The sequence below is a fragment of the Protopterus annectens genome, chromosome 15.part0, assembly GCF_019279795.1.
Source record: "Protopterus annectens isolate FY-2018-M chromosome 15.part0, PAN1.0, whole genome shotgun sequence".
NCBI lineage: Eukaryota > Metazoa > Chordata > Ceratodontiformes > Protopteridae > Protopterus > Protopterus annectens.
The window spans coordinates 25,366,581-25,384,735 of NC_056749.1; the positions used below are offsets into that span (position 1 = coordinate 25,366,581).

The 18,155-nt window shown below is 37.1% G+C and overlaps 1 protein-coding gene across 1 annotated transcript in view; it reads left to right on the forward strand.

Annotated features, from left to right (window-relative positions):
* LOC122790010 (interleukin-12 receptor subunit beta-2-like) overlaps window positions 1-18,155 on the forward strand; it is a 1,182,445-nt gene that overhangs the window by 1,116,501 nt on the left and 47,789 nt on the right. Inside the window, exon 11 of the mRNA XM_044057546.1 lies at window positions 11,779-11,872. Coding sequence (XP_043913481.1) covers window positions 11,779-11,872 — 94 coding nt within the window. The remainder of the gene's footprint in view (window positions 1-11,778; window positions 11,873-18,155) is intronic.

Genomic DNA, 18,155 nt, shown 5'->3' on the forward strand with positions numbered 1-18,155 from the left:
ACATGTTAGTGTAATGAGAGAAATAAAAATGTAAAAGGAGAAATAGACATAAACTTGGGAAATGATCATGATTAATGTTGTACAAATTGTACAGGAAATGTTTAAAGAGAAAAAGAAGGGAGCGAGAAAACATGGAAAGTAAAACAGTTAGCAGAAAAGGGGAATAAAGAGTTAAAGATTTCTTTAAATAAGCTAGATGAAGTATTAGGACAAGTAAATATAGATCTGGCTGCAGGACCAGATGGAGTAGGGTATAAGATGTATAAAATCTTAAGGGATTGACAAAAAATATTTTTAAAAATTTTGAATGAATGATTAAATGAGGATTTTATATATAAAGAATTATGTAGTGGAATACTTAAGTTCACATGGAAGAAGAAAGATAGAAGACAAAAAGTAGAGACTGATAGTATTGAATAATAATGATTATAAGATCTTTATGAAAGTAATGCAAATGAGATTTGAAACTAAAATGGAAAATGCTATGGAAGATAGTATATATAGTATAAAATGTAAGGATTGTCAAGAATTATTAATAAGAGAAATTGTGGATGATATTATGAATAGAAAAGAAAAAGCAAAAATCATGATAGGAGCCCTTAATAAAGTATTTGCTATAAATGGACATGAAATCTTATGGGTAGTCATGAACATGTATTATATAAGTGAGAAAGTTAGGAAGTTATGTATGTCAGCGTATAGTATCAGTAACATAAAACTATTTGTAAATGGCTGTTAACTCAAGAGGTACATATGAAGAGTTGTGTAGGGCAGGGATATCCAGTGCATTGTATATTCTTTGCATTAGTTATGAATGTGATAGTATGTTAAATAAATTACAGAATAAAGCAGCTAGGTATATAACTCCTGAAGTGTTAAGAATTCCAGTTCTGTTAACATGTGGAGATGACATTATAATAATTGCAAAAAAAAAAAAAAAAAATTTGGATAAAGAAGTAATAATTTGCACAAATCAGTGTCTAGTGGTAATAGAGGTGGCCTTAAATAAAGAGGAAAGTAAAGGTTTAGGTGATGTGAAGATATTGGTATATATTTACAATGAATACAATGTCTGTGTTAGGTATAACATTTGGAAATAAAGATGTTAGTAGAAGTCAATGGGAAAAGTAATAGAAGAAGTAAAACACACCTGTCTTTTCTGGAGAATATATAAATTATCATTCAGAAAGAAGGCTTATTAGATAAATTCAGTACTGCTGTAAATGGCATGCTTAGCAAGTACATTTATGTTGTCAAAAGTATTTGAAAATGAATTATTTCAGATTAAACCCACTAAAAAGAAAAGTTTTGTATGTAAATATAGAGGACCCAGCGGTATATGCTGCTTCATTAAATTTATGCAATGTGTTAAAGTGGATAAATGAAAAAGATGAGCGATTAGCAGTAAAATTGTAGACGTGTGATACATTTGGGGTTATAGTAAAAAATAATAAAAGAGAAAAGAGGGTATTAATGAAAAATAAAATATTACTAAGAAAAATTGTGTGTGACACATAGAAATTAATAGAATATAATGATAAAACAGTATGTAAAACCTAGGAAAATCTAACAGATGAAAAATTAAAACTATAAAAATAAGAATCAAATAGTGAAATCAGAAAGCAGAATGTCAAGATTGTTTGCGGAGACTGGTAATAGATAAAGTGCCAGTAAAAGGAAATATGCCATATAAAAAGAAAAGTGATAGAATGTGTTTACATTGTCAAGAAGAAGCAACAGAACATGAGTTTTTAATATGTACGAGTAAAAAGTTTTGGGAGAAGCTATGTAAAGAAGATTTATTTGTTTGAAGATGTAAAATAAGTGGATAAAATAAACACGGATATAATTAAATATGGATATTATAAGAACAGAAGTAAAGAATATCTTAAAATAGTAGAGAAGTTATTTTATGTTATATGGAATGACAGAATAAATGAAGTTACGTTTAATGGTAAATGGATTTTAGCAACAGTAAAATCAGATGGTGGTTATGGAAGAAGGAGTGGGGGTCTAATAGGGATGAAAATTTACCAAGCTTGTAAATGAAGTTATAAATATGTGTAAATATATTTGTATATTTATACATTTATAAATATTTGTAAATAAGTCTTTTTTTGTGCATAAAGGACCTCTACACTTTTCAGTAGGTGGTGGTAGCTCCACATGAACTACAACCCACTCAAACAGATGGCACCTCAGTTTAATATCTCATTTGAAGGATGACACACTCAGGAGTGCAGCATCCTCCTTTTGCTGCACTGCAGTGTTAGTTATCGATCTACTTAGTGTGGGAATAGAACTCACAGCCTTCTGCACCAAAGGCGAGTGTGCAACCTGTTGTGCCACTGACTGTTATTATGATGGGAGATTGTAACTGCAATTTGAGAAAGGGGGGGCAAGGTATTAAAGTAATAAGAGAAATTATAAAATATGGGCTGTTGAAATAGACAATGAAGATATAAAAAGGGTGATTTTCAGAAATGAAATGTATTATGTGGTATATTCAAAATATATGAAAGAAATCATAGCTGTGGAGTAAATGGCAAGGTTTTCTGATCATACGGTGGTATGAGCTAGAACAGATGACACCGATGAAGTAAAAGAAGAAAATGGAATAAAACAATTGACTGGTGAGATTACTAAAGCAGCTGAGATGAGGGTACATTATGAAAACCTGACAGACTGGTGGAGTGCTTACAAATGAAAATGCAAGGAAATGTTTTTTGACTGTAGAAAAAAAAACAGTGAAGCAAAGTAATAACATAGTATATAATGACATCATAAAAAGGTATGAAAAAGAATCAGAACAATGTGATGAGAGAATTAAAAATAGAGAGTTGTATGAAAAAGAGAAAAAAAATAAAAAATATCTTGTTTAGACAACTTTTTAACAGGAAAAAAAGGAAGTTTCACCATTTTGGGAAAAGAGGCAAAATAATGGAAGGAAACCTGAATGCAGTATTTGAAAAAAGATATATTAGAAATATTAGAAAAAAAAAAGAAATATTAGAAAGAAATAATGGCAATTGTGGAAACGTTTGTGGTGGAACGTATGGAAAGAAAGTAGTACAAGAAGATATACGGATTGTGAAAAATATCTCAGTATGTTAAGAATTTTCTAGAAAAGAAGGTTACTGTGAGAGAAACATGCGGAATAATAAAATAAGAAAGGAAAGGAAAAATCAGCACTAGAAATAAATGGATTACGTTATATATATTCTAAAGAGGTGAAATTTTTAGTGGCGTAATTAAGTTTGTATGGCAAGAAAATAAAATAAAATAAATAAAAATTTTGAGATCAATAACAGTGGGAAATACAGATTATAAAATCTTTAGAAAGTAATACAGAATAGAATGCAAAAGGTTTTGGATGAATTTATAGGAGAATTTTTTTAGCAATTGAAGGAAATATTAACAGTAAAAGAAGTAGCAGATATGATTTTGAAAGAAAATAAGGAAGTAAGGCTAGTGATGTGATGTGGCAGAGGTATCAGAGCAGGTTAGTCATGAAGAAAAATAAAAGATTCTAGAGACATAGGATAAGACAAAAAATTTTGAATGTCCGAAAGTATGCTATGAAATGTCGTGAGTGGAATGTTATGGTAAACATATGGATAGAAAAAAGGATAAAAGTTAAGAGAAGAGTTAAACAAGGATGTCCATTAAGTATGTGTCTGTCTGTACTCCTAATGAATATAATAATTCAAACATGTTTGTATAAAATGAAGGAAGCAAAATAAGAGATGGGAAAAGGAGTTATAATACCAATTTATCTGTCATATGTAGATGATTTACTGACTGTGGATAAAAACAAGCTATGGACAAATGAAGTAGAAGTCTGATTGGAGGAATTATTAAAGAAAGGTAAGTTAGAGTTAAGCAATGCAAAACTCAAAAGGTTTGGTGAAACTAAGCAAATGAGTGGAGTATATCATACTAGGGAAAAATATGTATGTCTGATAGCTGTTGTGGAGTAGTTCCCCTTATAGGCTCTTCAAATCTGGTGGAATGGCTGGTTCTCTCCACGACTTGCTTGAAGCCCCCCAAATGGGATTACCAAAAACAGTATGAGGGAGAACAGGATCTCATTGATCTTCCTCAAAAAACGGACCCTAAGCACAAAATGTTTTTGAAAAAAAAATTCAGAAAATTTAAAATCCTCCAGTGAGAGGAAATTTACCTGTCTACTTTATTAGCAGCCTTTTATTTTCTTTTTATTATACTTTGAACACAACCAGTACCTCTAATCACACCATTAATGCAACGTTACAGCCACAGAGGGAACGCTGTACCAAAAACCTGTAAAATCAATCTTTTTATTGTAGTACGAACAATAATCCACTCATTACAAGATGTGGTTTAGCGCTTTCACCCACCGTATGTGGGCTTCTTCAGAACAATGTTACAATCAATGACATACATTTAAATAAATTTTTAGGCACCAAAAATTTTCATTAGTGGTCCGCCCTTAAAGTGATATCACTAAATAAACCTTTTTAATACACATATTAATGCTAGTATAATCATTAAAAGTTGTCATATCAACTAATAAGAATTAATAAAAAATGTACATGTATACTACACTAATTCCTTATGTTTAAAAACTATAAAATATACATATAAATATAAATATATACATATTTCAAAGTATATACGTATGCATACTTATTAAAATACACTTGAAAATATTTCATCTCTGTATTCAAAACATAACATATATTGACAATTCATATAACAATTCTTTCTAAATTATGTACCAACTTCTGTCTCAACTAAAAGTTGATACTAACTTCCTTACTTACAATGTATACTGACATTTTAATACTGTGACTGCTCCATATTTCTCATCTACATGTCTTAGACTTCTCACTATTGTCTTATATTTAATATAGGTTTAATTGATATATAATCGTTCATGCCTGGTGGAGTTGAAGCATCTGTGAATAGTTGCCACCATACTTCCTTAAATCCCAGGGTTGCCTTCCGATTCCCTCCCTTGGGATTATGTTTTATGTGTTCTAAAATCACAAATCTAAATTTATGTGTTTCTCTATACTTTTCTATATGTCTGTACAATGCATTGTTGGAATCCTTCTTTTTAATACTGTATAGGTGATCGTATATATGCTTATTAAAACGTCTTTCCTATATAGTATTCAGGACATGCACTGCACTTCACCATGTATATCACATAATTCGTGTTGCAATTACCCTGTTTAAATCTTATAGAAAAAACACCTTTACTAACTCATATTTGCACTACGATAGTGCTCACCCTTCTCATTATAAGAGAAACATTGTCAAAGGGCAGTATGTAAGGACAAGCCGTATGACCTCTGATACTAATCATTTTGTGAATGAGTGCATTTTTCTCAAGGGATTGTTCTTAGCAAGGGGTTATCCAAATGATTTCCTTGAAGAAATTACAAAACAAGTACAGGAAGGTAGAAATGACAAATATAAACCTATCCTTGGTCAGCCCTCAGTTGAGAACCATAGTACTGACTCCTCACAGCAGAACCAATTTAGTAAAGCAGTGGTGCTAGAATACAACGCTAGCAGTGGATTAGTAAGGAGAATTATCAGTGATGAGTGGAAGAAATTCAAAAATCTCACTGATTTGGAACAAATAACCAACACTGAACTGAAATTTGTATATAAAAACTCACAAAGTGTGAAAAATGCCTTAGAAAATGACAAAAACGGAAGCAGATGGAAGGAAGAAAGTACCTACAAATGTGGGCGGTGTTCACAATGTTGGCTTATAATGAATAAGGAAGAAGTCATTTAAGCAGTAGAAATGTGGTTTTAAGCAGTAAAGGATATTTTAACTGTGACTCAAATGGCCTTATTTATTTAGCTCTGTGTGAGGTATGTCATTCCTTTTACGTGGGCAAAACTGAACGTAAGCTAAAAAGGAGGATATACGAACACCTATATGATATGCAAAACAGGAAGGAAACAAATGCCCTTTTTAAACATTCTTTAATATGTGTTAATGCTAATTATACCATGACCCCCCCAAAACGTGCACGCTGATTGGCCAGCGTGCCCGTTATAAATCGAGTTATACTAATGGAAAAAGGTCCGGTCGCCCGGACTTTTTTCCATTAGTATAACTCGTTTTTTTAAAACACTGTCTCGCTATGTTAAATGGGTTTAACATAGCGAGACAGCTTTAAAATAAGCAACGGAGATCTCCGTTGCTTATTTTAAAGCTGTCTCGCCATGTTAAACCCATTTAACATAGCGAGATTAGTTTTAAAAAGCAACGGAGAAAGCAAGATCTCCGTTGCTTTTTTTAGAGTCTCGCTATGTTAAATGAGTTTAACATAGCGAGACAGTTTTAAAATAAGCAACGGAGATCTCTGTTGCTTATTTTAAAGCTGTCTCGCTATGTTAAACCCATTTAACATAGCGAGACAGTGTTTTAAAAAAAAGCAACGGAGAAAGCAAGATCTCCGTTGCTTTTTTTAGAGTCTCGCTATGTTAAATGAGTTTAACATAGCGAGATAGTTTTAAAATAAGCAACGGAGATGTCCGTTGCTTATTTTAAAACTGTCTCGCTATCTTAAACTCATTTAACATAGCGAGACACTAAAAAAAAGCAACAGAGATCTTGCTTTCTCCGTTGCTTTTGCCCACAGCTCTGATGTACTGCGCAGGTGCGCAGTACATCAGAACTGCTGCGGATGCCAGACATCTGCGGAAGGGCAGTAAACAGGCATTATACTATGCCATTATTTAAGAAAAGTAATAGTTTCTTTTCTTAAATAATGTCATGGTATAATAGCAATAACCCACTTCTGGGTGTGGGTAATGCTAAATTTACCCACGGTTGGCTTTGTTTGGCAACCGTGGGTAAATTTAGCATTACCCACACCCAGGCGTGGGTTATTGCTATATTATTCCTTTTTTGTGTTGGAAGGGGTCAAAAAAGATGTTAGAGGGGGACAATGGGAAGAGAAAATAGAATATAAAGAGCTCAGGTGGCAAATAACACTTCAAGCTACATCCCCTCCAGGTTTAAATGAGAATCTCTCTCTTGTACCTTGTTGAAACTAAGGGCAGCTAAATTATAAGATTATAAAATAAGGTACTAGCTGCTCATGTGTATTTGGCGCTTTTTCTTTCCTTTCACATTTACATGTAATTTTCACTTTCACCACTAGAGTGTGCTAAAATCATTTTACTTTCATTTTAACACAAATGGTTTTATTTAAGTTATTTAAGATATTTAAGCATTTTATGGGTTTTACAAGTTCACGTGATGTATTTTTTAAGTTTGTAAAATGTATATCATGTTTTTTAATATTTATGAACATTCTGTACAAAGTTTTTCATGATTTGTAGTGTTTTTTCCTGTATGTATGGTTTTAACATGAATATTCATGAGAATTAATGATGTTTTAAATTGGATGGTTTTTAATTGGATAATTCACCTCTTAGAGGATTATAAAAGGCATTAATTGTTCTCTGACCCACATCTGATGAAGTGATTCAAATGAAAACGCTGGTTTTAATGTGTGCGTTTATGTGCTTTTGTGCTTATATTAAATTGTTTTCAAAAGAATTCCAGCTTATTCTTGGTCCTGTGGTGCCTTGGATTGACTTACTGTTTTTTTTGGTACCTGGTGGTTGTTCTTTCGAATTATCTTAAATATGTACATATTTGGAAAACTGGCTTCCTAACTGTTGTTTGAAGCATGGTTCTCCGAATAGCATTTAGTAATGCGGAATCCATTGAACATCCTGTTTAGTGACAATTCAGAACAGTGACTACTGGAACACCTCAAACGAATTATTAAAAACAACAAAGGGGTGGTAGAGAGCTTATGTTCATGTAGGTTAAGAGAGATTGTTGCAGTCACTCCTGCCAAGCTGCTTATTGGCATAGTAGTTAGAGATGCAAGTACAAGGAAGTAGTTTCAGAATTTTGGGTCTGAAAAAAGATATTTTTCCTTTTTTTTTTTGTTTTGTTTTGTATTTTATTCATTGAAATAATCATCAGTGCCTAACAAGTATTTAGTTTTTTTATCTGCCTCTATCCTGCGATTATCTAGGGTTGTCCTTTTGTTTATGTCTATACAACTACCTTTATTTATTTATTAATTTGTTCCCGCACTTATTTCATTACTTGATTATGCCACGGTGCCGTTCTATTTAATGTTCCTGCAGTCATTGTTCTGTAGAGAATGTTCCATGGATTCTGAATGATTAAATGTTGTTCGATGAACACAGCTTCAATCAAATGTTGGGTAAGAAGGAAACTTTAGGGGGGAGTACATGTTTCTACTTAAAATGGAGAAAGAGATGTTAGAAATATTTTTTCATTTTATTGGGGATGAAGACTGAATCCAGTAAAAAGAGGGACAGTGTCCAATAATATGGAGAAGGAGCGTTCAGTCTAACCAGTCTCATTGTGTACTTTGCATCTGTGCATTTTTTGTGGTAATACAGAAGGTGAAACAGTGAGAGTTGTAAATGCTGGGGGAATGTTCTTTGTAGGGTATGAAGTATGGAAATATGAAGGAGAGAAAAGATGTGGTAAATAAGGAAAGATGGAAAGAAAAGAATATGAAAATAAAATTATGGAAGATGAAAGTTAATGAGATAGAGATAAACAGAAGAGTGTGTTATAACAGTATTATGTAGAAATGATGTGAGGTATATCCATGGAAGGAATTAAAACAATGTTTAAAATGCAGTAAAGAATAGAAAGAAAAGCTCTGAGGATTTTTATAAAGCAGGAGATTTCATATCCAGATTTTTTTGGATATGCTGTGAGTTAAAAGTATTAAGAAATATAAGGTAATGGAAGAAAGAAAATGCGATAGTGTAAAAAGGAAGAAACACCAAAATATTGCTTTTTAGAATGTAAAAAATTAAACAGTTTTGGAGATGTTTTAAAAGATATATAAATGGGAAAGGTTTAAAAATATAACAATGAATATAATATATCGAAATATGAGAAAGTAGGTGTGAAATGTAAATAGGGTGGAATATTGTTTGCAGCAATCTGGATATTATAAAAAAGGCTTGGAATGGATTATTGTATGATAAAAAAGAGATGATAAAGACAAGCTAGATGAAATAAAATGTGGAAGAAAGGATGGTAGGACAGGTAAAGAATGAAAAATAGTCGATATTGGCGTGGAAAATTTGATTTATTTTTCTTGAAATTATGAAAATGGATTTTTTATATGTGTATTATATATGAAGGTTTATAAAAATGAGCATTAGAGATGGATGGGTGTGCAGGCTGTTCATTAGTGATGCTCCCTTAGGGGAGGTGTGTTTCACTGAGGGGAGGTGCCCTCAAACAAGACTGATGAGCATAGGAGGGGGCACAGAGAATAGGTAGGGAAAATAACAAACAAAAGGATGGAAGTGGAAAGGACCGAGTTCCCACAACACCCTTAGGATACACACCTGGCCCCAGCAATGTCAGAGTAAAACTATGGGGGGAAAAGGTGGTAGACCCAAAATGGCTGTGTGGCACTGGGGGCTGAGCAGGTGTAATGATGTCCAAAGGAGGACCAAAAAAAACCTTTAAAAAATGAAAAGAAATGATGAAATGTACATTATGAATATGTAAATAATGGAAAAAACAATAAATAATGAAAAACGTAAATAAGCAACCCCTACTCTTCTCCATAACTGCCATGAAATGTTTTAACATGCAATAGACCTACCACCAACTGAGTCATGGGACCTTGGTTTAATGTCTCATCTGAGAGGCACGCTGAGGAGTGCAGCACCCACCTCATGCTTCAGTGCAATCTTAGTTATGGAAAATGAATCCAAGCAGTTGAAGGGGGGTTTAGAACCCCCATCCTTCTAATCTTAAAGCATTAATAACATGTATGCTATCTGCTGAAGCAGTGGCACTGCTAACGTCACTGTTTGTGATTTTCCTGAGCCATCACCCACAGCTGAAAGCCCTAAAGTAATGCTCTGAAGTGAGATACCATAGACACATACTGTCCATACGACTTGCTCTGTGAGAGGCCCATCTACACATATACTGTCCATATGACTTGCTCTGTGAGAGGGCCATCTGCACATATACTGTCCATATGACTTGCTCTGTGAGAGGGCCATCTGCACATATACTGTCCATATGACTTGCTCTGTGAGAGGGCCATCTGCACATATACTGTCCATATGACTTGCTCTGTGAGAGGGCCATCTGTACATATACTGTCCATATGACTTGCTCAGTGAGAGGGCCATCTGCACATATACTGTCCATATGACTTGCTCTGTGAGAGGGCCATCTGCACATATACTGTCCATATGACTTGCGCTGTGAGAGGGCCATCTGCACATATACTGTCCACATGATTTGCTCTGTAAGAGGGCCATTTGCACATATACTGTCCATATGACTTGCACTGTGAGAGGGCCATCTGCACATATACTGTCCACATGATTTGCTCTGTGAGAGGGTCATTTGCACATATACTGTCCATATGACTTGCTCTGTGAGAGGGCCATCTGCACATATACTGTCCATATGACTTGCTCTGTGTGAGCGCCATCTGCACATATACTGTCCACATGACTTGCTCTATGAGAGGGCCATCTGCACATATACTGTCCATATGTCTTGCACTGTGAGAGGGCCATCTGTACATATACTGTCCATGTGACTTGCTCTGTGAGAGGGCTTTCTGCACATATACTGTCCATATGACTTGCACTGTGAGAGGGCCATCTGCACATATACTGTCCACATGACTTGCTCTGTGAGAGGGCCATCTGCACATATACTGTCCACATGACTTGCTCTGTGAGAGGGCCATCTGCACATATACTGTCCACATGACTTGCTCTGTGAGAGGGCCATCTGCACATATACTGTCCATATGACTTGCACTGTGAGAGGGCCATCTGCACATATACTGTCCACATGATTTGCTCTGTGAGAGGGCCATTTGCACATATACTGTCCATCTGACTTGCTCTGTGAGAGGGCCATCTGCACATATACTGTCCATATGACTTGCTCTGTGAGAGGGCCATCTGCACATATACTGTCCATATGACTTGCTCTGTGTGAGCGCCATCTGCACATATACTGTCCACATGACTTGCTCTGTGAGAGGGCCATCTGCACATATACTGTCCATATGTCTTGCACTGTGAGAGGGCCATCTGCACATATACTGTCCACATGACTTGCTCTGTGAGAGGGCCATCTGCAGTGGGTGCTTATTACTCATCCTGTGCTCTTATAGAGTGAGAGATCAAAATGTAACTGAGCTAGGAGTGGCAAAAGAGAAAATCTGAAGTCACCCACTGCAAAATGTACCCTTCCAGGTCAGAAGTTTTCCTGAGCGTATATGTGTTATTTGTGCATCTCTACAGTTTACCCTTTGACTCTGTAGTGGACCTTCTTAGTTAAATCAGTTGCTGCCATTCACCCTTGTACACTCCCCACCACCATTTAAAATATCATATTTAGCCTGCTATCTAGGGAAAAACCTACCACAGATTTTGTATCCATTTTTCCTATTAAGTGTGATTGTTGTGTCTGCTTGAGGTTCTGCAACTACCAGAAAGAACAATGTTAAGTGTCAGTTTTTGATCTGTTCCTCTGCCTGAAACTGCATTTTGCAAGAACAAAAATATTGGTCTTTGAATGTGTATCTGTATGCTACAGTAACTGTTAAGTTTGTTGGAGCAACTTGAAATACTGATTTTGCAATTTTGTTAGTCATTACTGCACTTTTGTCTGTAATGCCTAAAGATGTCCTTATGTTTTTACAGAAACCGATCACATAGTCCTCGTGGTGATCATCTCAGTAGTTGTCATCTTGCTCTTCATCTTCATCATCATTCTACTTTTAAAGTGTCGTAAAAAGTAAGGATTGCTTTACCCATTGCATCTACATTTTATTTTCTTTGTGTGTGTCCTTGTTTGATTACATCATTTGAAGATTATGTAGACCGACAGTAAGCTGGGGAGCTGGGAGATGCTGTTTACAGTGATAACAGTTCATAACATAATATATGAACAGTAAAAAACAAAGCAGGAGGTAGCAGCCACGGCTATGTAGAATAACAGCTTTATTAGTAAAAGAGGTGAGCGCTTTCGTGGCACCAGCCACTTCATCAGACAATCAAAGAAGAGTAAAGCACAGCATTTATACCAAGCTTATCATTGCCATCAACTGCCCGATTAATCCTTAAAGCCATATACTTAGTATAAAAAGTTTTATATCTAGTGTGAAAATTTTAAAAGCTTAAAATTAAAAACAGCTCAACAATAGAAACAGCATATTACATCATGCAACTTAATACATACAATATAAAAGTATAAATATATATAAAAGTGTAAAAATATATAAAAAAGTATAAAAGGTTGAGGGGGGAGGGGGTACTACCTAATGTTTCTTTAAATCTCTATTTAAATATATAAAACTTTTTATACTAAGTATATGGCTTTAAGGATTAATTGGGCAGTTGATGGCAATGATAAGCTTGGTATAAATGCTGTGCTTTACTCTTCTTTCATTGTCTGATGAAGTGGTGGTGCCACGAAAGCGCTCACCTCTTTTACTAATAAAGCTGTTATTCTACATAGCCATGGCTGCTACCTCCTGCTTTGTTTTTTACTGTTCATTTTATTGTTGTTGGAGGTAACTCTTGCCAGCACCGTGTGGTTTTTACTGCGGATAACATAATATATGTTTAAAGTGTGAACACAGGAAACATTTTTAGTTGTGAACCAGTCTCTCTCTTTACTTCTTGTTGTGTACACCGATGACTAACTAACCAGTCCTATTGGCTAACTAACCCGTACTTGTACCAGGGACTGCCTTCTGTCCATCAGCAGCACTGTGGTTAGTTATCACAACATGCTATGTTCAAGAGGGAATGGAAAACTTCTGCTAGGTTTTCTTAACAGCACAGACAAAGCCAGCATCCTTGTAATGAGTAGAAAGCATAGTGAGCACACAGTGTTCCTCTGCAGTTAAAAGATGGAAAAGATAAATATGAGTGCTGAGTGGTGAGGTGTTGTGCACATGTGCAGGTAGAATGCAGTCATACACTGGTTCTCTTTCCTTTATTGAGTGATGGCTGGAGAGTTGCATAAAACGTCAAATGCATTCATTCATTTATATGTTCATCCTCTGTTCACACCAGGTAACTTTCATTAGGTCAGTGGCCTGTTATTTTATGAGTGGACTCTTATCTGGGGAGACCCAAGCTGGCATTCATACTGCCTAGGGGAATTTGTCCAAGGCAGTGGGGAAACTCTCTTTGATAAATGCTGTGTGTGTTTTTTTACATCCACCAAAGCTACCATCAACTCTGGTTTAATGTCTTATCAGAAGGATGGCAAAGCTAGGCCCACAGCATCAAAGGTAAGTTGAGCCACTAATATTAATAGAAAAGGTTAGTTTTGTTGTGTCAAGCATTAGGTAATGCATAAGTTGTTGCACAAGAACAGATATATGTAGTCATTCCGTTTCGTATACTGCATGATGATTGAGCTATTGTACAGAGAGCATGCTGCATAGAGCCACTTCTGCAGATTAATTCCAGAAATAAGTATAAGTGAGTCAAACCGTCATGGTCCAGCCAAATAAATGTCCAAAAGATATGTAAAACAGCAAATAGTTTATTGGGAAAAGGTTAGCGCTTTTGCGGGGATACAACTTCATCAGACCAAGTACAAAATGAAAATAAAAACCACATGTTTTTAAAAAAGTACTCAGCCAATCAGTAAGAAACTATTAAAGCTGAACCAATTAAAAACAAAAATCATCTTACATCATCTTCTGCCTAATAAGGCAGGCTTAAGGGAAGTGTCTCTGTTAAGGCCTGGAGGTTCATAAGCCCTCATAGAGATAATCCACTTTAGTCCACACAATTCAGCAGTGTTGTTAAAATCACCTCTTCTTCTGCTGGGATGCATCAGTTGCAGAACCCTAAACAAAAAGGTACTATGGCCTGGATAAGTTAAGGCATGATTAGCTAGGGCATTAGATATAACCTGATTGTATATGTTTCCAGGAATTCTTTCCCCTCAGCTGGCGTGTTGTATAAAAAGTATAAAAACCATTACAGGAACAGCATGTGGCAAGGTAAACTAAGTTCCTACTCCTACATGTTGCCACAAATCTAGGTGTAAAAACACATCTGGTGACAGGGTGTGTAAAACAGGGATCTGGAGAAACAGCAGAGCACGCTTTCAATTATAACAGGGAAGGGTACCAACCTTCCCTGAGAGTGTGTTAATACAGACCTTGGGCCATAACATAAAAGCCTTTTAAGTGGCATGTTATTCCTGAATGTAAAGTAGGGATAATCTCCCACCACCCTTCTTACATTTTCATCTGCTAAAAGAACAGGCCAATTTTTTCCAATAACATTACAGTAATGTATATTATTAGAATATTTAAAAAAATATCCTGGGAGAGCAACCCATGTTAACAACGTGTCTTTTATTTGTTGTATGATTATTTGAAGAAAAATAGGGAGCACCTCTAGTGTGTCAATTCGATAAAGAAATCACCCTGGAGTTACTTATTGAGGTCTGTGAGTACCCTCTAACATTAAAGCCTTCACCCATTTTATATAGTCTCTTGAAAAGCCACATTGTTGGTACATAGTCTAGAGGCTCTTAAACATTGGCCATTAAGAATGTTAGAAAAAATATGTGACGGATGCATGCTAGACCAATGGAGTAAACTATTCCTCCAACAGGATTTCCTGTAGAGCTGAGTCTCAAGGGTGCCTTCAGTATTTCTTAATACAGTAACATCTAAGAAGTCAATAGATGTGGAAGACTAATTTAGACTAAACCTTAGATAGTCTGTGGTACAGAACCCCGTATGTCAGGACAAGTCTTTTGGACAGAACCCCGTAAGTCAGACTTGACAAAGCTGCATAATAGGATAAGAGACTTTGTCTGGCAGGGTAAGCACCCAAGAACTGCTTTGGAAATGCTGTCAGTACCAAAACATAAAGGGGGCTTAGGAGTAATACTCAGGCTACAGATGGACTCTTATTGTCAGGACGTAAGCTATGAGGCAAGATGGAATGACTTGCTAAAGGCAAAATGTGTCTGGTTGGAGACAAAGGGCTTCTTTGAGTACTGAGAGGTGATTTGTGCCTGGCCTATAGGGCAATCTGCAACCCTGCCCTAATAGAAATACTGCACATCTGGAAGTCAAATGACACAAGAGTCACTCGCTATAGGGATCTCAACCTAGCTTGTGACATTAACAGAACATGCTGGAGAGACAGCTATGTCTGCCAGAGACTGCCACTCCTCTGGAATAGACTACCTATTCACATAAAACGGAACTCCTCACTGACCCTATTCAAACTCAACCTAGATAACTGGATGGGAGAACAAATTCGTCCCTGGGGTGGCACCCATGCCCCTCATGGACAGGGGTAGCTGGTTTTGATCACAAATCCACTTTGTTCATAAATTCATTCTGCGAGCTACCCAAAAAGAACAAATGGGGTTACTTGGGATTAACATGGCCAGGCTTGTAAAGGCTCTAGGGCTGATGGTCTAGTAACCTCCTATGAACCTGTGAACCTATTAACATGGCCAGGCTTGTAAAGGCTCTAGGGCTACTAGCCTAGTAACCTCCTATGAACCTGCGAGCCTATTAACATGGCCAGGCTTGTAAAGGCTCTAGGGGTGCTAGCCTAGTAACCTCCTATGAACCTGTGAACCTATTAACATGGCCAGGCTTGTAAAGTCTCTAGGGCCACTAGTCAGGTAACTTCCTATGAAGCTATGAACCTCTGGGATGCCACATAGGACAGAGGTGTGCCCATTCTGCTGGGCAGCTGAGAAAGGATTTCAAGGAATAGTTTAAGAAGGGGAGTTGGAAGCAATGGATAAAGTGTATATTACGATAGGAATGTTGAAAAGGATAGGTAAGGTAGAGTAACAGCCCTGAAGTGGCATTAGGAGAAAACAAATTTAAGATATTGGGAGCAAATGACTGAGGATGGGAACATATTAGACTGGAAAGAAAAAAGGTAAAAGTGACACTGCTGCAACATCTAAAACATTACGTTTTAAAATCTGAAATTTAGCATACCAGCTGGCTAAAGACAGGAGAAATCACCATGCCAGTAATTAAGTGGGTAAAGGTAGTAAGGAAGACCAGGCAAACAGCAAAGGGGCCACTATCCTAGTTATGCATGGAGCTGAAAGCAGAGACTAGACTGGGTGTTCAGAGATTACAGAAACTCATAAACAATGGGGGGAGGTATGTATATTTCCAGGTAAGGATTTAAGATTGTGTATGTTCCATATTTCTACATGGAAGTCTCTGCCTAAACATATTTATACTCCAGCTAAATTAACAGAGATGTCTCCAATGTAGTCAAAGTATTGTTGGAGATGTCAGAGAGAGGACAGGAGACTGGAAGCATATTTTTGGAGTTGTGTAGCACTGGGATCCCTAAGGGGAGCCTTAGCAACAATAGTAAGAAGTACATGTGACATAAAGATGGAAAATCTTATGTTAGGATATTGGTTAAATGCAGATTTGTCAACATGGCAAAATGCACTATTAGCAGTTACACTGGTAGCAAAGAAATAGGTTCATAGGTTCATAGGTTTATACTAGGCTATCTGCCCTAAGGCATTTATAAGCCTAGCCCAAATTATTGTGGCTTACGCCACCCCTTATATGAAAAAATACTGTGCCCATTAGTTTGTTGTGCCTCTGTCCAGCAGTGACCCAGAGATGATTCCCGGGGTAAACCTACGATCTCCCATCCACAGGTCTAGATTTCTCTTGAACAGAGTCAGCGAGGTGCTCTGCCTCACATGGACCGGGATTTTATTCCACAGCATAGGGAGTCTCTGAGTGATAAATCTATCCCTCCAGCACGTCCTATTTATATCCGTGCTAAGGTTTAAGTCGCTTGCTCTAGTGGTTTTGGTGGATTTGGATTTTTGAGGTGGAGCATGTCCATTAATTCCGGGTTGGACATGGCCTTGTATGTCAGGCACATGTCACCTCTGAGCAGGCGGTATGCGACTGAATAGAGCTGGAGTTTCTTCAATCTGGCAGCATATGACAGATTTTGGAGTCCCTTTATCCTTTTGGTGAGGAACTTTTGGGGTCTCTCCAATTGCTGCAGATGTCGGGTGAGATACATCCCGAATGGGGCATTGTACTCGATCATTGGTCTGATAAGTGAAGAGTACAGGGGAACAATGACCTCACTAGATCTGGATGTGAATCCCTTCATGATCAGGTGGGCAATGTAGAAGGTCTTTCTAACCACTTTAGCAATGTGAGTGTCAAAAGAAAGGCCACTGTCAACCTGGGTCCCCAGGTCCCTGATAACCTCTTCTGTGCTTAGTGGATTGCCACCTATATGGTAGCTTGGGGTTACCTTGTTTTTCCCGAAGGGTATGACTATACATTTTTTGGCGTTTAACTTCAGGCCATGGCTCTGGCACCAGCTATCTGTTTCCGTGAGTCCCTTCTGAAGGATATCAGTGTCCGATGCACTTTCCACTATGGCGCCCAGTTTGCAGTCATCTGCAAACTTTGTCAGCCAAAGTCCTCCCATGTTGGCCTGTACTTCTGAGAAGTAGATGCCAAACAATAGGGGCCAAGGACCGAGCCCTGTGGGACACCACTTGTGACCGGCTTGGAGTCTGACACAGCGCCAGCAACTCTAACCCTGTGGGTTCTGTCCTTAAGCCAGTTTGCAACCCATCTTGTGACATATGGGTTTACATTTAAGCTGGTAAGTTTTTCTACAATACCCGAGTGGGGTATTGTGTTGAAAGCCTTTGCAAGGTCAAGGTAGGCTGTATGGACTGCCTTTCCCTCATCAATGGCCTTGGTGACTATTTCGAAGAAGTCGACCAAGTTCAAAAGGCATGATCTTCCCTTGACAAAGCCAAACTGGGTCGGGTCCAATGTCTGCAAGTCCCCTATATCTTTGTTTATGAGCTCCATTATGATCCTCTCCATAGCTTTGCAGACTAGACTTGTTAAGCTTATGGGGCGGTAATTACCAGGGTCCGTAGAGGCGCCACCTTTGTGGAGTGGGACCACAGTTGCCGTATGCCACTCCTTGGGCACGTATCCTGTGGTAAGGCTGAGATTAAACAGCTGCCTTATGTGCGGGTTTAATTCCTC